At 48.9% G+C, this 14,352-nt stretch overlaps 1 protein-coding gene across 1 annotated transcript in view; it reads left to right on the forward strand.

Moving 5' to 3' along the window:
• CHST11 (carbohydrate sulfotransferase 11) overlaps positions 1-14,352 on the forward strand; it is a 241,009-nt gene that overhangs the window by 79,514 nt on the left and 147,143 nt on the right. Inside the window, exon 2 of the mRNA XM_060023898.1 lies at positions 11,725-11,810. Coding sequence (XP_059879881.1) covers positions 11,725-11,810 — 86 coding nt within the window. The remainder of the gene's footprint in view (positions 1-11,724; positions 11,811-14,352) is intronic.

Below are 14,352 nucleotides of genomic sequence, written 5' to 3' on the forward strand. Positions count from 1 at the left end.
GACTTATCTCAGACCAGGTGCTGTTCCAAACACTTGACATGGAAGAATTTATTTAGTGCTCAAAACATCCCTACTAAGTAGGCATATCATTATCCCCATTTCACAGATGGAGTAACTGAGGCCAAGAGATTATCTTGTCAGGGTCACACAGGACATGAACCCACGTGTATTCGTTTCCTAGAGCTGCCATAACAAAAGTACCGCTGTGTGCGTCTGTCTGTGTCCTCCCTTCTTATAAGGACCAGTCATTGGATTTAGGACCCAGTCTAATCCAGGACAACCTCTCTTAATTTAATAACATCTGCAAAGACCCTATTTCTAAATAAGATTCCATTCTGAGGTTCTGAGGGGACATGAATTGAGGGGGACAGTATTCAATCTACGACACTATGGACAGGGTGGAGAAAAGGGAGAGAAAGCAGGAGCCCAGGCAGGAGCAAGTTTTGACCAGATGGCCCTGAGAGAGACACAGGATGGGCGACAGTCCCCTTGGGCCTTTGAAGAGGCTGTGAGCCGGGAGCGAGTGGAGGAACCCTGTGCAAGAGATGGGGGTGCCCGGCACAGCCTGGCTGCATCAGCGTGAAATGATCCTGCCCGGAGCCAGCTAGCTTTGTGGGAATCTCTTTAAGGAGTAGGTTTGGGGTTAATGCCCTGCCATGCTTCAGTAGCTTAAGGAAAGGTTACCTAGAATATTTACCTTCTCAAGCAGTCGAGTGATTCATTACACCGTGTCTCTGAACCTGTGGGGGAAGCCCAGAGGCAGACATAAGTGTCTCCAGTCGTAAAGTCAGACTTGGAGCACCAGCCCCAGGGAAGAAAGTATTTTGGCATATCAACTGCATCACTGCAAAATAAATTTATAAGCGTTCCAAGAAAACTGCAGGGGAGAGTGTAGAAATTCTCCAGCAAGCAAGGAAAGGTAAATGAAAATTAACTGTACCATGCCCATTAATTATTCCTTCCAGGTGTGTAGAACGTAATTAATACGACGTGGACTGCTGTGCTGTCTCTCTTGTTTTATTTAGGTGACCGTAAAAGGTAATTTATAAGGGCTTTCCTAGGTTAACTGCCAATTTAATTCCTTGGACTGTGTTTTTCCACAGGCTCTTAGGTTTCTCAACAGTAAAATTCATCCACCGCTGTAGGGGTTTTCAGGAATTTGTGATGAGGTTTGGGTTGGGGGCTGCTTCTCCTTTACCTGAGATGCTCAGTGTCTCCACCCTGAGACCAGCCCGAAGGTGCCAATGCCTGTTAATCCTCTGTTAATGTGAGCGTTTTCGTGTCACTGAGTGTGGCGGTTGTGTACAGAAGAAGCTTTTAAAGAACTTTAAGTTATAAATCTAGCAAGCTAGGCTTTAAGTTAAGAATCTTACTCTGCGACTCATAAATCTAGTAAATTTTTTTTTTTTTTTTTGCGGTATGCGGGCCTCTCACTGTTGTGGCCTCTCCCGTTGCAGAGCACAGGCTCCAGACGCACAGGCTCAGCGGCCATGGCTCACAGGCCTAGCCGCTCTGCGGCACGTGGGCTCTTCCCGGACCGGGGCACGAACCCGTGTCCCCTGCATCAGCAGGCGGACTCTCAACCACTGCGCCACCAGGGAAGCCCATCTAGTAAATTTTAAGTTACATTTAGGGTAGCCTTTGATTAATCATTGACCCTTGAACAAACTTCACCTTCTTTTAACGTTTTAGATTGCACTTAAAATCTCATACACTTAATGTCCTTTTTGAGTACTTCAGACGTTCTGATTAACAAACAAATACTTAAATAATATAAATCTAATGCCTCAATGACATTGTTTCTTAAATGCTCCAATATTATATGTAAACGTAGAAGATTTCAACTTAAAATCTCAAGTCAAATAAATTGTTCAATTAAATCCTTCTTATTGGTAAGGCAGGGTAACTCCTCCTACTTGAGTAGGTCAAAATCTTAAAAATATTAATCTTATGGGTTTTCTTCTTAAACATTTCTGTACTTATTTAAAATAATAGCCATATTGAGATATAGTTTACATATAAACTTCACTTACTCTAAGTGTAGAAGTCACTGAATTTTAGTATGTTTGCAGAGTTCTACAACCATCACCACAATCTAATTTTAGAACGTTTCCATCACCCTAAAAAGAACTTTCGCATCTATTTACTGTTCCTTGCCTCCCTACCCCCAGCCTTAGACAACCACTAGCCTACTTTCTGTGTCTTTATATTTGCCTGTTTTGGACTTTTTTGGTACTTAATTTGAAATCATACTGGGTTTTTAAGGAAGCAGTTTTGATGTCTCAAACAATTTTGGGGTCACCTCCTGCAATTGTTGGGGTTACTGCCTCCGTGGCTGGAAGCGTCTTTGTGAGCCGACCCCTGGCTGGGGAGCTGAGCTCTGCCTCTGAGTGGGGGGCTCTTGTAACCCATGACCCAGACTCAAGTCACTGCCTAATTCAAATGTCTCCCCACGGAAGACCAGACCCCATCTGGTGGCTTCATTCCATTCTGATTCCCTGCCCACCCACTGGACTCACTGCTGTAAGACCCAGTGAAAGTGACAGCTGACTGCAGACCGTGGTGTCTCGCTCCAAGGCCACAGTTCTGAGGTCACGCCCAGCGAGCCACGCTCCTATGACCACCTAGCATCCTCACAGCGCCCACTCATAGGCCACCAGTCAAGGCACTCACCCAGCAGCCTCTTGGCCCATCACAGGTTCGCGCTCCATGTCCTGGTGAGACAGCTTAGAGAGCAAAACCCCAGCAGGGACTCAACCAGATATTTGTACCTCCACGGTCATAGCGGCATTATTCACAGCAGCCAAAAGGTAGAGGCAACCCAGGTGTTCATCAGTGGATGAATAGATAAACAGAAATGTGGATATACATACAGTGGAATTTCATTCAGCCTTAGAGGGAGATTCTGACATGCTACACCGTGGATGAACCTTGAAGACATTATGCTAAGTGACATAAGCCAGACACATAAAGGACAAATACTGTTTGATTCCACTTACATGAAGTCCCTAGAGGAGTCAAACTCATAAAGACAGAAGGTACACTAGAATGGTGGTTGCTAGAGGAGAGGTGATAAGCGGGCAGGTGGGTCACGTGGGCCTCCTGGGCCATAGAAAGGACTCTGGATTTTGTTCTAAGATGGTGGGGAGACTTCGGAGCAGAGAGGATGTTGTGAACGGGTTTATATTTTGAGAAGATCATTCTGGCCACTGATAGGGTATAGGGTAGGGAGGCCAAGACGGCAGCAAGGAGACCAGTTAAGAGGACTTCGTCCTAGCCCCAGGGGTGGTGATGATGGCTCGGACCAGGTGTTTGGGACCAAGAGGAGCTGATGGGGGGAGTGGGTGATGGCAGGTAAGGCACAGGAATTAAGAATGACTCCTGGCTATTGAGTCTGCCCAGCTGGGTGCATAGTGGTGGTGTTTACCGCAGTGGGGAACATCGGGGAGGGGGACGTTTTAGGGGTGGAAGTCATGAGTTCTCCTTATCAGTGTTTATTGTGTTCAACAACCCCAAGCTGAACCTAAACGAGCACTCTTATCCCTGACCTGATTCTTTCAAGATGTCTGAGTTGGGGAGTTTTAAACCAGGTCTCACGACCCATTGGTATGTTGTAAAATCACTTTAATGAGGGCTTCCCTGGTGGTGTAGTGGTTGAGAGTCCGCCTGCCGATGCAGGGGACATGGGTTCGTGCCCCGGTCTGGGAAGATGCCACATGCCATGGAGCGTCTGGGCCCGTGAGCCACGGCCGCTGAGCCTGCGCGTCTGGAGCCTGTGCTCCGCAGCGGGAGAGGCCACAGCAGTGAGAGGCCTGCGTACTGAAAGAAAAAAAAAATCACTTTAATGAGTTGTACTAATATTAAAGAAAAATAGAAGAGAATAGAAAATATCAGAGCATCTCATGTAAACTGGGTTCAAAAGGAGAAAGGGACGAGAAACAGGAGTCCCGAGACCCTTGTTCTAGCCATACCTCTGCCTCTAATGAGCCATGGGGCCTGGAGTGAGTCCCTTATGCCCCTGTGTCCATTGCCTCACCTGTGAAATGGGGCTGGGGTGAGGAGGGCTCCGCTGGATTCACCCCATCCTCCCCCCTTTTCTCTCCTTCAACTCTTGCATGCTCTCTCAGTAGGCGGACCACAAACCGTACTGGCCAGAAAGGCCATCACTGAGCTTTGCTTCCTGCCATGTCTGTTGTTCAGTCAGAACCAATTCCGAGGGTGCTTCTCCCCAGCTGTACATACCCAGGCCCTTCACTGGTGTGGGAGTTATTGGACCAGCCGGTCTCTAAAGACCCTGCTTGTCCTAGATGTGCCTCTGTCTGCACTAACCTGTCTGGTCGGCAGCTGGGCAGGGACCTTGTGCTTTTTGGAAGTCGGCACAACCCTCTGCTCTGGGCACGTTTTCACAGAAGGGCCAGGATCATCTAAAAGAGGGGGTGGTTTGATTGCCATGGATTTTGGTGAGTGTATGTGATAGCCGAGTTCTTCTCCCGGCAGGTAAGTGTTGCAATGTATACAGTATATTCTTCAAAGCCGAGTGTCAGAGTCCCTTAGTGGAGGGTTTCTATGTAGCCAATCTCCTGGCTTTTAGATGCAGCTGTGCTCTTTCTCTTCTTGTGTTATTACCAAGCGCGTTCACCTAATTCTTAGATTTTACCCTTGACCTTCATCTCTGCAAAGTTTAATTCATTTTAGTTCTACAGCCACAGGTTAGACATCAGGAGCTTTGAGGAGCTTACAGTAAGTAGGAGGGGAGATTGACATGGGAATTAGGTATAGTAAGGGTTCAGATTAGTCCCAAGTCAAAACCCCAGATCCCTCATTATTCTAGCTGCTTGTAGGGTCTCAGGAGAAGCAGATCTGGAGATGTTTTTGAATGGCTCTGGGATGTCCCTGTTGGAGGGACTGTGAGAAGGAAGGGATAGGAAGTTGGAAAATTGAAGTTTATTAATCAGGTATTAATGGCAGCTTAGGCTGAACCCGGCTCCCACCTCAGTGTTTGGGGCTCCTGAAAAGTCACCTGTGAACACAAGTGTGCTGAGTGTCTATAAAACACCTGAAGGTCCTGGTTAGCTGGAGAACACCGGATCAATATTCAGGACTGCCTTTTTTTTTTTTTTTTTTTTTGCGGTACGCGGGCCTCTCACTGCTGTGGCCTCTCCCATTGCGGAGCACAGGCTCCGGACGTGCAGGCTCAGCGGCCATGACTCACGGGCCCAGCCGCTCCACGGCATGTGAGATCCTCCCGGACCGGGGCACGAACCCGCGTCCCCTGCATCGGCAGGCGGACTCTCAACCACTGCGCCACCAGGGAAGCCCATTTATTTATTTATTTTTGGGGGCTGTGTTGGGTCTTCATTTCTGTGCGAGGGATTTCTCTAGCTGCAGCGAGCGGGGGCCACTCTTCATCGCAGTGCACGGGCCTCTCACTGTCGCGGCCTCTCCCATTGCAGAGCACAGGCTCCGGACGTGCAGGTTCAGCGGCCATGGCTCACGGGCCCAGTTGCTCCGCGGCATGTGGGATCCTCCCGGACTGGGGCTCGAACCCGTGTCCCCTGCATTGGCAGGCAGATTCTCAACCACTGCACCACCAGGGAAGCTAGGGCTTTTTTAACCTGTGGTTCTCCAGGGAGACCTCCTGCTGTCCTGTGCTTAGAAATTAGGAACTTTGAGTCAGAAGGGACTCAGACATCTTCTGGTTTGACCTCGTCACCTGACCAAGGAGAAATCTGAGGCCCAGGGAGACCGCGTTCAAAGGGGGGAGACGCTTCGTGTGGTGGCAGAGCTGGGGGATCAGGCCTCTGACTTTTCCCGTGGATGGTTCTGGGTGCCAGGTCCCAGGTAATTTTACATTTTCATTTAATTCCCACAACCACCCTAAGATTTAGGTATGATTGCTGCATTTTAACCTTGAGTTTCAGAGATGAGGACATGAAGCTGGTGTCCCAAGACTCACCTAGAACTTGAATCCGGTTCTGGTGGACTCCACCTATCGAACCTTCTCATTCCACAGGGTGCTGCTGGGTGACCATCTCATCCCCGTGCGCCTTCAGCACAGTGACGTCTGAAGCGGATGGGGGAGAGCTGTGATGTAGGGCCTTTCAGGGCGAGCTGTGGGTCCCACCGCTGAAAGCGGCATGGCCCGTCCTGTCGGAAGTGGCTCCCTCTCAGGGAGTCGGGTATCGCTTGCCCTTCTCCTGATTTGATGAGATTGACTCAGACCCTGCCGCATTCCAACGTCCTTTTGACAGACGGGCTGGACCGTACTGGACCAGGGCACCAGCACGAATTGGTGCATTGGGAGAAAACACCTCTGTAATTGCATCACTGCTGTGCGCTCAGAGCGTGCGGTGACAGAGGAAGCATGCCCAGGCTGTTAGCAAATGAGGGGATTTGAAAAGTGTCCGGAGTCTGCTGAGTGTTAGGGCTGTTTGGCCAGCGGGAGGAGTGCAGACCTATCTGGACTTGGGTGATTCAGTACAGAAGTCCCTCACCTGGAATGTTGAGGGAAGTGAGAGCATTGATTTTTGTGGTGGGAGCTCTAAGTGTAAGTGCATCTTTGCCTGCCTTTAGCGATAGCATGATAAGGTGATGAAGACCTCCGGTTCCAGAAACAACCTGAGTTTGAATTTGCTACCTGCTCTGCCATTTGCTGGCTGTGTGACCTCGGGCAAGTTACTTAATGTCTCTGAGCCTCTGTTTCCTCAACAGTCAAATGGGAATAAATGCTATTATTCAGTATTTCTAACTAACAGGGTTTTGATGAGAATTAAATGAAGCAACGTAAAGAAAAGGCTTAGCCTCAAGTCAGGCATCAGGTACTTGGTAAATTCTCGATAAATGCTAGTTCTCATGATTATTATTATTAACTATTGCTGTATTTTATAAGACCTGAGTTCCAGCCCAGGTTCTGCCGCCGGCTGCTTTGGGGACCTTGGCAAGTGTTTCAGCTCTCTGAGTTTCTTCTGTGAATTGAAGGACTGTAATCCAGCTGAGAGTTCCAATGCATCAAAAGCAAGTTTCCACCCCGGATCCCACAGCATTTTAGTTTTATGTCTTTAGACCCGAATTAACTGCACAGGCAGGGTCACAGGGAACCACTCAGGGAATGAGACGGGCTTCCCTCCTTTGTCACTCGGTAACCTTCTATCACCTGTTCTCAGCTGACTGAGAGTGGAGCGTCCACTTAAGAACATTCTCTTCGTCATAGCATGAAGCGGCAAACTTGGGTGGCTTGCTTTTAATTTTAGCTTCATTCACGTATGTTGGAAAAGTGACGGGTCCTGACGTACAATGATTTGACCTACGATTTTTTAACTTTACGATGGTGTGAAATCGATACATATTCAGTGGAAACTGTACTTTGAATTTTGATCTTTTCCCCAGGTTAGGATATGTGATCTGATCCTCTCTGGTGATACTGGGGAGCTGCGGGGACCCACAGATCCTGGTGAGCACGCGATCACCAGGATAAACAACCGATACGCTCATAGCCATTCTGCACCCAGACAGCCGCTCCGTTTTTCACTTTCAGTACCGTATTCAATAAATTACATGAGATATTCAACACTTGATTATAAAATAGGCTTTGTGGGGCTTGCCTGGTGGCACGGTGGTTGAGAGTTCGCCTGCCGATGCAGGGGACACGGGTTCGTGCCCTGGTCCGGGAAGATCCCACATGCGGCGGAGCGGCTGGGCCCGTGAGCCATGGCCGCTGAGCCCGCACGTCCGGAGCCTGTGCTCCACAACAGTGAGAGGCCCGCGTATCGGAAAAAAAAAATAATAGGCTTTGTGTTAGATGATTTTGCCCAGCTGTAGGCTAATGTAAGTGTTCTGAGCATATTTTAAGTACGCTAGGCTAAGCCATGCTGTTTGGTAGGTTAGGTGTGTTAAATGCATTTTCAGCTTAACGATATTTTCAACTTACACTGTGTTTATGGAGACATAATCCCATCCTAAGTCGAGGAAGATCTGCATACCCCACTGTTTCTGGGTCCAAGAAATCATACTGTGAATTGAACCAATTAGAGTCTTATAAAATGGTCTCGCATTTCATTGATTTGAGTTTAGAAAGGAGAAAGCAAGTGCTGTAGCTAACTAAAACGTGTGGCGGCAGGTGGGCAGCGGAAGGCCACCGTTCAGTGTCCTCAGGAACTCTCCTTTCTTGGGGCTTTTGATCATCAGACCTTTCATTTTCAAAGGAAAAAAATAACAGCAGCCTGTTGATACTGGCAGTTTCCTTTTTCCACAGCAGGAAACAATCTGGTGAGTGTAAAGGAAGCCTTAAATCCTAGATCATTCGTGAACCTCTTTGAGTACCTACTGTGTGCCAAGCATCAGGGAAACAACACAGATGAGATGGAGACGGTTTACTTACTTAATGTCTGGCATATCCTAGGTGCTTAATAAAAATTTCAGTAAGGAAATGAATACGGGCATTAACTGTTAGTAGTTTGGCTGTCCCATCACATCATTTTGATGACTCATGTAACACTGGGTTACATTTTAAATCACCTGTCCTAGAAGCAGTCCGCCAACCAGGTCTGGGGCCAGGAGGAAACTGTTGAGATGGTGGACTGGACACCTGCCGTTGGTCCAGCGTAGCAGCCGAGAGCATGGGCTGCCTATGTCAGAATCCTGTCTTCACCTCTTCCTAGTCACGAGACCTGGGCGAGTTCCCTAACCTTACTGTGCCGCAGTGTTCCCATCTGTAAAGTGGGGACAGTAGTGGGCCCACCCCATAGGGTTGTTATGTGGATTAAACGTGTGCTCTGCTTGGTGCACTGTGGGTGCCCTCCAGATGTTAGCTGCCACCCTCTGCGTGTGGTGGTCCCTCGACCTCCTCTGATGCATTAGGCACACGGGATAAATAAACCCATGTGCGTAATTGCTGGCCCTTCCTTTGCCTCCCAGGCCTTAGCAAGTAGGTCCTCATTGCTATCGTTTGGGTATGAAAGAGCTCAGTCATCAGGTTGGAGTCTCAGCTTGGCAACTTTCTCCCTGCATGGCCTTGACCTTGGTCAAGTTCCTGAGGTTAAGGGAGGCTCAGAGAGGTTATCTGGAAAATACAGGTACTTCCTTTACTGTGTGAAGGATTATGCTGAGCGAAGTGCCCGGCACACGAGGCGTACTCCGGAAATGGTGGGATTGTTATCATCCCCATAAAAAGCACCTAAGGACCTGGCTTTTGTGGCCTGGGGTGCCAGAGCTGGTTGGTGGGGCCCCCACTGAAGTTACAGGCTAGGCCCGCAGGAGGCCCCGAGGCCGGCCGGCCTTGGGAAAGGGCCCACACGGTCAAACCATTTTAAACGCCTTGTAGTAGAAAAAGAAACCAATTAACTAATACTGCCCCCCATAAAAGCTGAGTTTTCATGGGTTCTGTGGTGGGGTTTTCTCCGTGGCGGTCTCCTAGCCATAGGTCTTGGGGAGACGGTCTGCCTCTCTGGGGACAGTTTAATCTTGCACTGCGTGGGCATCATTTTACAAGTTTTACGGCTGTTTTGTCTCCCCTGAAGTGTTGCTGTGTCCTTGTGCGCTGAGGGCAACCTGCGTGCAATTAACAGTTTACCTCCTTTTGGGTGGAAATGAAAAGTGAAGTAATAAGTTAAAGAAAAACACAAGGTGGATTTTTCCCCTCTTGTGGAGACACCCGTGGAAGAACAAAGAACCAGTGTCTTCCTGGACCACTTACTCAGATTCTAATGGCTTTTATGTGTAGACATTTGCCCACAGGATCCCCTCCTCCCCAGAGAGGGCTACAGGGCACGTTGGGTGTGTTTGGGGCTTGTACTGCTTGCCCCAGGGCAGGGGTCAGCAAACGACTGCCCAGGGGCCACATCCAACCCACCGCCTCTTTTTGTGAAATGATTGGGAAAAGAAAAAAATCCAAAGAAGATTTCCTGACACATAAGAATTACATAGACTTCAGGTTTCAGGGCCAGAAATGGAGCTCTATCGGCACCTCATTCCGCCCGTTCGTTTGTGTGTCGTCTGGAGCTGCTTCTGCCCTGCCCCAGCTGAGTTGAGAAGTTTCCATATACTGTGTGGTGCAAAGCCAAATACTCTCTTGCCCTTTATGGAAAAGGTTGGCTGACCCTGCTCTAGGAGGTAAAGGAAGTGAGAGAAAACAGCTTCAAGTTTCTTGGAATTGATGATTTATTCTCAGGGTTTCCATGGGGCTCAAAGTGACAAGTCAAGGGGGAATTGCATGAGAAGGAGTCAGTTCTCCTGGAGACCTTCCAGAGGAATCGGCTGCTTGTGGAGATGGCTCTCCTCGCTATTCTGACCTCAGGTTGGCTTCTGAGCAGAGGGGCCTGAGTTATCCCCCTCCGGCCAGCCCTCCCCGTCTGCCTGGCTTTCCTGTAAGACTCCCGAAGCCTGGCTTGAGGTCTGGTAACTTCTCATCAGCTCCCTCGATGGTTCGAGAATAAAGAAGTTTCCACCTTCCCTCCCAGGAGGCAAGCGCTTTTTGTCATAAATTCTGTGCAGACCTAGTTGATGATCTCCAATAGCTTCAGAAATTTGTAACAGACACTTTTTGGCCAGCCCCTGGCTTAAGCATTCTGCATATAGTAGTAACTCATTTAATCCTCACAACCAACGCAGGGAGTGAGGTCCTCTTCTCACCCCCATTTTACAGAGGAAGAAACAGGCACAGAAAGGTTAGGTATCTTGCTTAAGGTCACACAGCAGGGGTGAGGTAGAGCCAGGATCCAAACCCAGGCTGTCTGCTCAGGAGTGTCCTGCCTACTGCCACTACACTGGGGGAATTCTTTAGGCCTGTGAAAAGATCTGCTTTCCTTGTTCCCCCCCCTCCCCCGCCCCTACAATGTCATTCCACAGGAAAACGGCCTCCTGTATGAGAAGGAAGCACTCGTTCCTTCGTTAATTCATCCCTCCCCCCACCTTCTCCCTCCCTCCCTCCCTCCCTTCAACAAATAATTGTCGGGAGGGTGACTATGTATTAAACTCTGTGCAAGGGGCTTCACAAGTGAGGGGGTTTTGTGAACAAGAAGAATGAAAAAAGAATCTTTTTTCCTTTGAAAAACAGTTCTTAGTATCCTCAAAGCTGTTGGGTTTTTGAGAAGTTCACTTAATTCCTCCTCTTTTATTCTTTGTAAGTGCTCGTCCTTACAATGAGAACCATAAACCGTGGAAGCCCTCATCCTTTCTGCCTCAAGCGGATACTGTCATTAACAATAATGTAATGTACAAGAGGCTTTGGGGAGGCCGGCCCTCTGACTCACCCAGTGGGAAGAGCCCGCCTGGGGAAGGCCCTGCGCCGTTCTCCCCCTTGACACCCCGAAAGAGGGCTCCCGCAGGGGCTCGGGACCCAGGAATAAGAGCTCGTAACTGATTGTGGAGGGAGAAGGCTGCCGAATTTTAAAAATATCACCCAAGTCTGGCGTTGGTAGAACTCGCTGTCTTGGGACAGCAGTTACAATGTCATCTGCAAAAGTTCAGGGTTTTAGGTGCCTGTCTTGTTTTCCGAAGGATTTGCTGGGCAGAATTTTCAGCATTATTTATGTCCTGGGTGTGGACGAGCCTGAAGGCCAGGGAAGACCCGTGGGCCCCCATGGCACCAGGCAAAGGATCAGCCCAGCCGGAAGCCTGTCCTCCCTTCCTTCCCCAACTGTTTCTTCTTCCCTCCTCTGTGCCCTTTTCTTGGTCAGACAGCAAACGTTTGTTGCTTATTTCTGATGAGCCTTCACTCTCTCTCCTCAGTCATGCGGAGGAGCCCCTTCGGTGTGGACATCTGCTGCCGGAAGGGGTCCCGAAGCCCCCTGCAGGAACTCTACAACCCGACCCAGGTAAGCCCTGGAAACGTCCTTGCTTCTCAGCTTGGTCTCCATGTGTCAATTTTTTGGGGGGCGGAGAGGGATTGAAAAACGCCCTAATTGTGATCTTTGGGGATTTGAAACTTCCCTCCACTGCCTGGCAGTTTCCCTTCAGTGGTTGCTTTCTTGGTTACCCTTTTGCTCTAGAATGGCTCTGAAATTCTAGTGAGAGGTATTTAGTGAGAGGGACAGCTTGGTAGACTGCGGGGCAGAGCTTTCAGACCTGCCCAGGTTTGGGATCCCTGAGAACCAGACAGTTGCAGGTGCCAGGAAGGGGACTCTGAAGTTGCAGAGCCTGCCAGGCTGTGCAGTCTCCCCCGTGACACCCCCAAAGGCGGCTCACATGGGGGTGAACTCAACACCCAGCTCCCATATCTGGTTATTAGAGCCCAACGATGTCCCCAAGAGTTGCACCTCACTGTGTCAGTTTGACAGGACTCCCTTGGGTGGGGAGACTTTTTGCTTAAGTGACTGTCACAGTAAGTTGGACTTGATTATGAAAAGAGTTCCTCTCTGAGCAAAATAAGCTCCAACCAAGGTAAAGTGCCCTCCATGGAAAGCTAGGAGCAAAGGGAGGAGGCCTGGTTGCCACGGCGATGGCCTTGTTGGTGTGTGTCGGTCTTGACGTGGAGACTCCAAGGCTGGTCCTTTTGCGGGAATGTGAATTAGCTTGTGATGCCAAGAACTGGTGAATGAACAACTAGTGGCCCATTAGCTGACTTTGACAGCTGGGGAGAAAGGGGGGAAAATGTACTGCTTTGGCTGTAATCTTTGAACTTTATTTTGTATCAAATTCTTGATTTAGTATTTCTGGGGACCAAGGTGCTTGTTAGAGGAAGAAACTGCTTGGTTCCCCCAAAGTGATGAATTCCCAGAAGTCTTGCAAAGGGATGAGCCTGAGAACTTTCTGATTCCACATCTCTATCCTGTCTTTCACCTGTACTCCCGTCTGGAAAAATGAACTCCTGAATTTGTGCAGAATGGGTGGCCTAACCATGTTAGTTCACTTCCCTATCCGCCCACCACTTTGGAGCTCAGTGTGATGGGGCCAGATTTGCCAGGTAATTGCAAACTCAGATTGCCTGAGGCCTCCTTTACTGGGTTCTCTAGTGACGCAGCAGGGAATTTGTATTTTGTTTTGGTTTTGTTTTTTTTTTAATTTTTATTGAAGTATAGTTGGTTTACAATGTTGTGTTAGTTTGAGGAATACCGTATAGTGATTCAGTTATACATATATATATATATATATTCTTTTTTTAACATTCTCTTCCATTATAGATTATTACAAGATATCGAGTATAGTTTCCTGTTGGTTATTTTGTATTTGGGTTTTGTTTTGTGCCCCAGTATCTGATTATGACAGGCTAGTCTCCCAGCCTGTTCACACACTGGTCTTAGGGAAGAGGATTTCTGGTAAGCCATGTTGAAAACAACACATGCTATTGACATGCAAAGCATCCTTCTCTTTTAGTTGACATCCTCTGTTCTCAGATCATTTTCTACATCAAAACCAAACCGCTGAAGTGCTCCTTCTTTCCTGAGGAAATTTTATGGGCAGCATGTGGGTGTCACGGGAGGAGCTATTTCTGAAGTAGATGCCCCTGTGGACAGGAAGTTCATGGACTGTGTCTGCGCCTGTCACTACTGTGTCCCTGTAGTGGGTGGCCCCAAATATCTGTGACTGAAAGAATGAAAGTCCAGGTTTAAATTCCTCCTTCACCTCCAGCTGGTTGTGCAGCCTTGCATACATGATGAGTCCGCTATAGGAGTCAGCTTTCCCATCTCTGTGGAACGTTGGGAGGATGAAATAATGCTGATGTGTCAGGGGTTATGTAAACATGATCCGTCATCACCACGGTCATGAGAATGGCTTCACTCGTGGAAACCTTGATTTTAAGAGTCAGACCTGGGTTCGAAGCCTGGTCTCCTCATTCATCAGCTGTGTGAATGAGCACAAGACATGTAACCCCTCAGAGACGGCCTTTCTCCTTTGTAACACGGTGCTGACAATTCCTGCCTTGCAGCCTTCCCTGAGAAGGTGTGCCTCGCTCGGTGCCTTTTATGGAGTTTGCTCATTCCCAGATTCATTCATGCATTCACTCATTCATTTCTTCACACTCTTACGAGCGCCCACTCTGTGTAGCACAGTGCCAGGCACTGGCCACAGAAGGGTGAGCAAGGGGCTGTGTGTGGTTAGCCTTCCGTGTCTGGTTCTCCTCGTTATCCCAGAGCTGGCTTGAGTGGGTTATCTGGTGAGGGGGACCCTGCTTGGTCCATTTGTAAACCCATCAGAGGAGAGAGAACCTTCCTGGGTAGAGCTCATCCCTTCCATCCGGTGATGTGGGGTGCAGATGCTCACTTAGAAGCCTAGGACCCGGGAGGGAAGATGGGGCTGGAGAGGCAGCTCTGGGAGCCAGTTGTGAGAGCCTAGGTGGGTGAGTCATCAGCCTCCATCAGGCACTCGTGGGCAAGCTGTCTGGCCCCTTTTGCTGGTAGCCAGGAAAATGTCCCTGCA

The sequence above is a fragment of the Delphinus delphis genome, chromosome 11 (assembly GCF_949987515.2).
Source record: "Delphinus delphis chromosome 11, mDelDel1.2, whole genome shotgun sequence".
Lineage (NCBI taxonomy): Eukaryota > Metazoa > Chordata > Mammalia > Artiodactyla > Delphinidae > Delphinus > Delphinus delphis.